The sequence below is a fragment of the Camponotus floridanus genome, unplaced genomic scaffold (genome assembly GCF_003227725.1).
Source record: "Camponotus floridanus strain SB8 unplaced genomic scaffold, Cflo_v7.5 scaffold168, whole genome shotgun sequence".
Classification (NCBI taxonomy): domain Eukaryota; kingdom Metazoa; phylum Arthropoda; class Insecta; order Hymenoptera; family Formicidae; genus Camponotus; species Camponotus floridanus.
In genome coordinates this window covers 112587-123122 of record NW_020229290.1, presented here as the reverse complement: position 1 = coordinate 123122, position 10536 = coordinate 112587, and the positions used below count along the sequence as shown (strand labels likewise).

Here is a 10536-nt window from a genome sequence, read left to right as displayed (position 1 = left end):
ATTGTTTTTAACACAGTGGACTTATTAATTCGACGGTTCGGATACGTGTCATTAAATAATCGAACGACATCAGAGAACGATCTTTCGTTATCACCCCATCCACGCATCATGAGGATAGTGATTCTTTCACGTTCCGACAAGTCGCCAGCCATTTTTAAAACGTTTAATTTTAATTAATCGTACGTTGTATTTGGACGATAACAATTAATTTCTGCTTGCTCAAAGCTGAAGTTAGAAGGTGCTCGTCCTTTGATAGCTTTATACATTCTTAGTTGAATTTTAAATGCGAGTTAGACTGCATGTAGTGCGTCACATAGCGGTAAATGAAGGAACTAACGAGACGTTTCATACACGTTTTATGGAGCAATTTTTTGGCAATTTGACTTCAGCGAAATATGAGGATATGTTGAGGAATCGATCTTGCCTTAGTTAGCTGGATCACACACACAACAGATGCAAATCCGAGCGAGTAACCTCCATGTAGTACACCTTGGATAATGTTAATACCGGCGCTACTCTATCATTCAACCCTCATAACTCGCAAAGTACTTAATAAAAATGAACATTATTATAGTGTTTTGGAAAGCTCTTGAATTAAGCTATAAGAATATGCAATCAAATGTAGGGGGTGTCATTTAAAAAAGTCAATGTGACCTTGACCTGACCTTGACGACGCCATCCAAGGTCAAACTGATAGAATCAGTATATAGATCTTCTTAAACCCTACAACTTTTGTTGGAAACACTTTTCTGTAAAACGTATATTTTCCGAGATATTTAGGGGTTTCCACACTTTTGGTAGACCCTGTATACATATATGTGTATATTCTTTACGACTTTTAATTTTGGTAATTTTATTTAAGTTATTAAGAACACTGTTATAAGGATGATTTTATTTAATTTTCACGCAGAGTTTATTCTGTTAATTATTCGTATTAAGCATTCTTGCTTGTAAATCAAGTCTTTGCGTCTCCTTTTATATGGTTGGGTCCTTAAGTTTATACTGTCAATAATTATTTAGAAAGGGCCTTGTGAAACAATTCTATTAATATTAATCGTTGAAGGTTTTAATTCTTACTTATAAGAGTGTTTCTTGTCTCTACTGGAAAATATGAGATTGCTACTTTTGGCTTATATCGATTGGTTTCCCTTTACAGATTCTTGAGATTGCGGCTCTATATACGAGTATACACGTATAAGGGGGAAAATTTTCTATATTAATATTTGAAGAGTGTGGATTATATATATGTATCGGAAGGATAATTGATCTTACATTTTACGATACTTCAACTAGAACTTAAATCTATTCTACGTAAGTATATATTGTATTTTCTTTTTTTTCTTTCATATCATATATTGTTTTTTTTTTGTTAACAAAATGAATCGTTATCGAATCTGTTTCATTACGATTGATTATTCAAATAATGAGAGATATTTGTAAATATATATATATATATATACTTTAGATTTGAAATTCTTTACATTATTATGGCTTTATGATTTTCAATATAGTTAATTAAAGTTTGTTAAGGATTCGCCCTGAATCGCGCATAAAATTATTGCCCCCGGTCATACTAGCGCCATCCGTTTGCGCACTATCGAACCCGCGTTCACGTACGCCGTTACTGTTTTTCAAAAATCATCCAGGATCCGCGTGATCACGCGAAATAATACACGGTCCTGGCCAATAAACAGGCTTATATATCACGCGATCTGACGTAATGCTCAGGGATACGTCGAGGTCCGATCATACGATCCGTGATCAAATTTTTATCTATCGGGAGAAAGGCTTTCTCCCCGAGAGTCTTCCGTTTTCCATCATAGTGATCGGAGCGTCATACGGAGAGTAAAAATAGTGCAAATTCGAGAGTTCGCGATAATCTTAACGAGCAAAGTTAAGATTCGTTTCATTAGTCTCACGCGTGTGAAATCCTTAAACCGCGAGCCTCAATCATTGTAACAGTTTCGCGAAGTAACATTGTGCGCGCCAGTAATCGTGTCCGCAGTGCACGTGAACAGTTCAAACGCGAGTGCCGGGATCTTTCAGAGCGCCTCCACTCTCAGCCAGAGGCGGAGCCTTCGTCGTACCGCAACTCCGTTCAAGCGAACTGGGCATCTCTCTCGCTTTCACGCGAACGGCTGATATAGCGCCGTCTCGCTCGCTCTCACGCGAACGGCCGATATAGCGCCGTCTCGCTCGCTCTCACGCGAACGGCCGATAAAGCGCCGTCTCGCTCGCTCTCCCGCGAGCCGTGAACAGTGCGGTTTCGCGTATTCATAGATAGCCACAAGTCAGCTATCTATCTCAAAATCGGGCGAACCGACGTGTATAGTGCGGTCTCGCTTGAACTCTAGTACGAGCGGCATAACGCCGTCTCTCTCGCATTCGTGGCGAACCGACGTGTATAGTGCGGTCTCGCTCGAACTCTAGTACGAGCGGCATAACGCCGTCTCTCTCGCATTCGTGGCGAGCCGTGAACAGTGCGGTTTCGCGTATTCATAGATAGCCACAAGTCAGCTATCTATCTCAAAATTGGGCGAACCGACGTGTATAGTGCGGTCTCGCTTGAACTTTAGTACGAGCGGCATAACGCCGTCTCTCTCGCATTCGTGGCGAGTCGTGTATAGTGCGGTCTCGCTCGAACTCTAGGACGAACGGCATAACGCCGTCTCTCTCGCATTCGTGGCGAGTCGTGTATAGTGCGGTCTCGCTCGAACTCTAGTACGAGCGGCATAACGCCGTCTCTCTCGCATTTGTGTCAAGTCGTGAACAGTGCGGTTCGCGTATTCGCAGATAGCAATATTCATTCTATCTATATCGGACCAGCGGACTGACGTGTATAGTGCGGTCTCGCTCAAACTCTTATCCGAGCGGCATAACGCCGTCTCGCTCGCTCTCACGCGAACGGCCGATATAGCGCCGTCTCGCTCGCTCTCACGCGAACGGCCGATATAGCGCCGTCTCGCTCGCTCTCACGCGAACGGCCGATCTAGCGCCGTCTCGCTCGCTCTCACGCGAACGGCCGATATAGCGCCGTCTCACTCGCTCTCACGCGAACGGCTGATAGAGCGCCGTCTCGCTCGCTCTCACGCGAACGGCTGATAGAGCGCCGTCTCGCTCGCTCTCAAGCGAACGGCCGATATAGCGCCGTCTCGCTCGATCTCGCTAACAGCTGATCGATAGCTGTCTCGCTCGCTCTCACGCGATCCGCGTAGTGGTGCGCTCTCACCCTACATCGCGTCTTGAGACCAGCAAACGTGTATCATTTTGTGACTTTAACAATAAACGGACAGTAATTCGCTCACCGGTCTTACTGTAACACATCAAGTCGCAACTGCATACAATTTCATTCCTATCAAGTATTCCTTACGCGATCACGCACTGAGAGAGCTTGCGATACCCCCGCGGGTATGTGCCGGCAAAGTTCAATCGCGCTTACCCGGTTTTACAAAATTCGCGAATCGAAAGCGCGATCCCGAACATTTTGGTCCTTCGAGCCGGATCGTAAGAGCTCGAAGTCAGCGTGATAACAATACTGTGAGTGAATTTGAAAGTTTTGACTACTGTCAGTGACAATGAGTGAATTAGTGGAAAATCAGCTTTCGACGCTACGCTTCGTAGCGAAAGCATTGGACAATTTCAAGAAAATTGGCCGGAATAATCTCACCTCCGCCAAGATACGAAACCGAATGACATCACTCAAGGAAACGTGGAATAATTGCCTGGAAGGACATCGCCTGTTGCTGCAACATTATCCGGAATCAAAACGCGATCTCATCGCTTATTTCCGAGACGAGCAACTGGATCAATACCAGGAAATCTACTTGACAGCACTGGACTACATGTCTGACTGTTTGGAGGAACTGGAACCGTGCGTGAGTCCGCTCCAATCAAGCGACCGATCTGTATCTCATATACAGTCGGAATCCGCGTTATCATTGAGACATTTACCGCCAATTCAATTACCACCGTTCTCCGGTAAAGCCGACGAGTGGGAAACTTTTCGCGATCGATTCACTGCGTTAATCATAAAGAATCCCGAATTATCCGATTTCGCGCGCATGCATTTTTTGGTCTCAAGCTTGACCGATAAAGCTCGCGATGTTGTAGCGGGTACTTCTGTTACCGCTGATAATTTTGACGTCGCTTGGAAAGCATTAACTTCTCGTTTTGAAAATAAACGTAAACTTGTTGAACTTCACATTGCTGAATTATACAATTTACCTTCGGTTAACAAAGAATGTGCCGCGGAATTGCACGCTTTACGCGATAAAACCGATCGAGCGCTTTCATCCTTAAAGCGGTTAAACCGAACCCAAGAGGATATACTTAATGACATTTTAGTCTATTTTGTATCGCTCAAGCTTGACTCCGCCACTCGTCGCGCATGGAAACTCAAAACCGGATCGGAATCGACTCCGCCGAATTACGAAGAATTGATTACGTTTATATCATCGCGTGCGCTCGCATTAGAGGAATTAGCTCCTTCCGCTGCAAACAAAGGTCGACATACTGTTCAAGCGAACACTGCGACCTTCGCGCGTCAATCTTCCGGTCCGTGTCCAGTCTGTAAGACACCGCATTATCTTAGTAGGTGTCAACAATTTGTAATTAAGAGTCCGAATCAGAGACGCGAAATTGTCAAGAATTCAAATCTATGCTTCAATTGTCTCGGAACGAAACATTCCGTAAAAAACTGCCAAAGTAAAAATACATGTCGCATTTGTCAAAAAAGGCATCATTCTCTCTTGCATCTTGATTCGGCCTCTTCAAGCGATCTAGACGTTACACGAGCGAACACGTCTAGCACCAGCGACACTGTGGATAAAATCGAGCCGTCGTAAACCGTCGCGATGTCCGCCGTATGTTCAAGTGCGCCAGTGTCATCCGTATTACTGGCCACGGCGAAAGTAACAGTTCGGTCTCCCGACGGTCGCGTCTGTGAAGCTCGCGCCCTGATCGATCAAGGGTCAGAGGTCACTTTTATTTCAGCAAGATTAGCAAGAATCTTGCGTTTAACTCGGAAACGAATTTTCGCTCAAATTTCCGCAGTCGGCGGTATCAATGCGGATACATGTCGACATTCCGCTGTCATTGAACTCGCACCTCGCGGAAAGCCTAAGCCAGTTTTCACTACGGTCGCGTATATTCTAAAAGCGCTTACTAAATACGCGCCGCGATTATCAGTCTCAGTATCGGATTGGAGACATATAAGTACACTCAAGTTAGCAGACGACGATCCCACAGGATCAAGCCCTATTGACGTAATCATCGGCGCCGACATTTACAGTCAAATCATTACGAATGGAATACGGAAAGGTCCAATCGAGCAACCTATCGCCCAGCGATCTCATTTTGGATGGATTATCTCTGGACCCGCTCAGAATCAAAACGTTTCTGCTCAAACGATTAACGTCTTTCATTGCTCAATCGAGCGTGAGTTACGCCGGTTTTGGGAAATCGAAGAGATCCCACGATATAACATTTTGTCTCCTGCCGAAGAACAATGTGAGAAACATTTTCTTACGACTCACTCACGAATTTCCGACGGGCGTTACGTGGTTCGTCTGCCGTTTAAGACGAAGTCCCCTATCGACATCGGAGAGTCTCGATCAATAGCTATACGGAGACTAACAGCATTAAAAAGGCGTCTAGATACGAATCCAGATCTCAAATCGGAATATTCAGCGTTTCTTAAAGAATACGAGCAGTTAAATCACATGCAAAGGGTGCAGCCTCCAGCCGCAGCTCATTCACCGACGGTTTATCTTCCGCATCATCCTGTGATCCGCGCAACGAGCGCTACCACTAGACTGCGCGTCGTGTTCAACGCGTCCAGCCTCACAACAAACGGTACATCGTTAAATTCACATTTAGAGATCGGGCCTAAATTACAAACGGAAATAACGGCGATCTTATTACGATGGCGGAAACATAAGTATGTTTACATGGCGGATATTGCCAAGATGTACCGACAGATTTTGGTCGACCCTCGTGATCGTGACTATCAACGTATTGTCTGGTATAATCAGGATCAATCGGACATTCAGGATTATCAATTGTCCACTGTTACGTATGGAACCGCGTCAGCTCCGTTCCTGGCTTTACGAGTGATCAAGCAATTGATAACAGACGAAGGAGCCGCATTTCCCCGTGCAACTCCGATTCTTCAAGATGATATTTACGTTGATGACGTTCTTTTCGGAGCCAATGACATATCAGTGCTGCGTCAAGTCCGCGAACAACTCTGCTCTCTGCTGTCTCGCGGCAGATTTACTTTACGAAAATGGGCCAGCAACAACTCCGCATTACTGGCAGACATTCCGGAAGAATGTCACGGACTCGCCGGAAACAGATGGCTAACTTTCGAAGAAAATTTCAGTGTTCTAGGATTAACATGGAATCCCGCCTATGACACGTTTCAATTTCGCGTGGATCTCTCACCGACACTTCCAGATACGAAAAGGAAGATACTATCAACGATCGCTCGATTATTCGATCCATTAGGATGGGTCACCCCCGTTACGATCAACGCGAAAATCTTCATGCAACAGTTGTGGAGATTAAAATTAAACTGGGACGACGCCATTCCGTCACAAACACTTCAGCGCTGGGAATCAATATACCACAACCTATCGGCCTTAAATAATTTACAGATTCCTAGATGGACATGTCAAGATGACAGTACTGCTTTATGCGAGTTACACGGATTTGCAGATGCATCTAACGCGGCATACGCCGCCGCAGTTTATATGCATACGACCTCGCAATCAGGAGAGATAAAGATCACATTATTAGCGGGCAAGTCGAAAGTCGCGCCACTCAAGATCACAAGCATCCCTCGATTGGAATTACAAGCAGCATGCCTTCTTGCTCGGTTGATCGAGTTCACGCAATCCTCACTCCAGATGTCAAACGTCGCGTGTCATTGTTGGACGGACTCTACAGTAGTATTGGCATGGTTAAACTCCCATCCGTCCAGATGGAAAACTTTCGTCTCTCATCGAGTCGCAGATATCCAATCTCGATTACCTGAAGTTCAATGGCGGTACATTCCATCCGCGGATAACCCAGCCGATTGTGCTTCGAGAGGTATTCTACATTCTGATTTCAATGCCTTTAACCTGTGGTGGCACGGTCCTCCCTGGCTCAAACTAACTCAGACCAAATGGCCAAGAGATCCCGCTCCTCCACTGGAAGAACCGCCTGAGGAGAATCGGAAACTTAAAGTACACGTAGCTCAAACAGATTCTGGCTGGGATTTAGCCACAAGATACTCCACGTGGCCGAAGCTAATCAGAATTACAGCATATACTATCCGCTTCGCAACCAGATGCCGAAAGAGAGATCAAACTTCAACTGACTCAGAGGTGCAAAGCCAATCTTTGACGGCAAGTGAATTTCAGACCGCACGCAAATTTTGGATTAGATCAATCCAGTCAGACGTTTTCAGTGACGAATTGGACGCTCTCAAGAAACAGCAATCACTTCCATCAAAATCAGCGTTAGCTATGCTTCGACCTTTCCTGGATGAAGATCATTTAATAAGAATCGGCGGTCGTCTAAAACATTCCAATCTTTCATTCGCTACGAAGCATCCGATACTTCTAGCTCCGCATCCATTAGTCAAACTTATCATCAGACACACTCATATTCGAGCATTACACGCAGGCGTTCAATTGACATTAGCAACAATACGCCAAGACTACTGGATTCTCCAAGCGCGAACTCAGGTCAAGCAAATCATACATCAATGCGTTACATGCGCCCGAGAAAGAGCAGAAGTTCCGACACAGCTAATGGGCGACCTTCCACAAGCTCGAATCTCTACACCCGCTCGAGCTTTCAGCCATTCTGGAGTGGACTACGCGGGCCCCATTTTTACTCGCGCATCCGCAGGTCGCGGCATTACGTCCCGAAAGGGTTACATTGTGTTGTTTGTCTGCTTGGCTTCCAAAGCAATTCATTTGGAGTTAGCCAGTAATTACTCCACCGAAGCGTTTCTCAACGCCTTTTCTCGGTTTTGTGCTCGCCGAGGTTTACCTTCCACAATGTACTCTGATAACGGTACGACGTTCGCAGGAGCCGACGCTGAATTGACAAAAGCCTATCAGAGCGCAATGCGCAACCCCGAGTTCCAGAGCAAAATTGCCACCGATAACATTAGCTGGCAGTTTATTCCTCCCCATGCTCCGCATTTCGGCGGTCTTTGGGAGGCCGGAGTTCGCAGTGTCAAGCATCATCTTAGACGAATTTTGGGCCCTCACACTCTCACGTATGAGGAATTTTCTACTCTGTTATGCCGCATCGAGGCTTGCCTCAATTCTCGGCCCATCGGTCCGCTTACAGATACTTTCGACGATTATAACCCCCTTACACCGGGGCATTTCTTAATCGGATCTCCCATCACGGTGAATCCCGAACCGTCCATTCTCTCCGTAAATGAAAGTCGACTCTCGCGTTGGCAATTAATACGTCAATTGACAGAGCAGTTTTGGAAAATCTGGCAGAGCGATTACGTCAATACTTTACAACAGCGAATTAAATGGAAGCAAGTACAACCGTCTGTGAAGCCTGGCTTAATGGTATTAATTCGTAATCCGTTGCTTCCGCCGTGCAAATGGGAGCTAGGTCGAATCACACAATGTCATCTCGGATCCGACGGATACGTTCGCGTCGTTACCGTGCGCACCGCTCATTCTGAATATAAACGGCCGATAGTTAAGCTATGCGTACTACCCATCGATATCGAGTCTTCGACTAACGGTTCTCCGAGCGATAATTGAGATTCACGCAGTCACAATTTAAGACGTGAATACGTCAAAGCGGAAGCATGTAAATATGTAAATACACCGATGTACATATGTATATACTAATAATTTGTAATAATGTAAATATGTAAATCTGCGTTCCTGTAAATATGTACATATGTATTCATAAACTTGTAAAATCGCTCCGATGCGATATCAGTCGCTCACGGCGGGCGGCATCCGATAACTCTTTACTTTCAAAATTATAATTTCGAGGCGGGCGGTATGTTAAGGATTCGCCCTGAATCGTGCATAAAATTATTACCCCCGGTCATACTAGCGCCATCCGTTTGCGCACTATCGAACCCGCGTTCACGTACGCCGTTACTGTTTTTCAAAAATCATCCAGGATCCGCGTGATCACGCGAAATAATACACGGTCCTGGCCAATAAACAGGCTTATATATCACGCGATCTGACGTAATGATCAGGGATACGTCGAGGTCCGATCATACGATCCGTGATCAAATCTTTATCTATCGGGAGAAAGGCTTTCTCCCCGAGAGTCTTCCGTTTTCCATCATAGTGATCGGAGCGTCATACGGAGAGTAAAAATAGTGCAAATTCGAGAGTTCGCGATAATCTTAACGAGCAAAGTTAAGATTCGTTTCATTAGTCTCACGCGTGTGAAATCCTTAAACCGCGAGCCTCAATCATTGTAACAGTTTCGCGAAGTAACATTGTGCGCGCCAGTAATCGTGTCCGCAGTGCACGTGAACAGTTCAAACGCGAGTGCCGGGATCTTTCGGAGCGCCTCCACTCTCAGCCAGAGGCGGAGCCTTCGTCGTACCGCAACTCCGTTCAAGCGAAATGGGCGTCTCTCTCGCTTTCACGCGAACGGCCGATATAGCGCCGTCTCGCTCGCTCTCACGCGAACGGCCGATATAGCGCCGTCTCGCTCGCTTTCACGCGAACGGCCGATAAAGCGCCGTCTCGCTCGCTCTCCCGCGAGCCGTGAACAGTGCGGTTTCGCGTATTCATAGATAGCCACAAGTCAGCTATCTATCTCAAAATCGGGCGAACCGACGTGTATAGTGCGGTCTCGCTTGAACTCTAGTACGAGCGGCATAACGCCGTCTCTCTCGCATTCGTGGCGAAACGACGTGTATAGTGCGGTCTCGCTCGAACTCTAGTACGAGCGGCATAACGCCGTCTCTCTCGCATTCGTGGCGAGCCGTGAACAGTGCGGTTTCGCGTATTCATAGATAGCCACAAGTCAGCTATCTATCTCAAAATCGATCGAACCGACGTGTATAGTGCGGTCTCGCTTGAACTCTAGTACGAGCGGCATAACGCCGTCTCTCTCGCATTCGTGGCGAACCGACGTGTATAGTGCGGTCTCGCTCGAACTCTAGTACGAGCGGCATAACGCCGTCTCTCTCGCATTTGTGTCAAGTCGTGAACAGTGCGGTTCGCGTATTCGCAGATAGCAATATTCATTCTATCTATATCGGACCAGCGGACTGACGTGTATAGTGCGGTCTCGCTCAAACTCTTATCCGAGCGGCATAACGCCGTCTCGCTCGCTCTCACGCGAACGGCCGATATAGCGCCGTCTCGCTCGCTCTCACGCGAACGGCCGATATAGCGCCGTCTCGCTCGCTCTCACGCGAACGGCCGATCTAGCGCCGTCTCGCTCGCTCTCACGCAAACGGCCGATATAGCGCCGTCTCACTCGCTCTCACGCGAACGGCTGATAGAGCGCCGTCTCGCTCGCTCTCACGCG

The 10536-nt window shown here is 46.6% G+C and overlaps 1 protein-coding gene across 1 annotated transcript; it reads left to right on the top strand.

Moving 5' to 3' along the window:
- The first annotated feature begins 4853 nt into the window (after window positions 1–4853).
- Window positions 4854–8786, top strand: LOC112637446. The gene has a single exon (XM_025407211.1). It carries the CDS (start codon window positions 4854–4856, stop codon window positions 8784–8786), a length of 3933 nt encoding a protein of 1310 aa, XP_025262996.1.
- Window positions 8787–10536: the final 1750 nt, after the last annotated feature.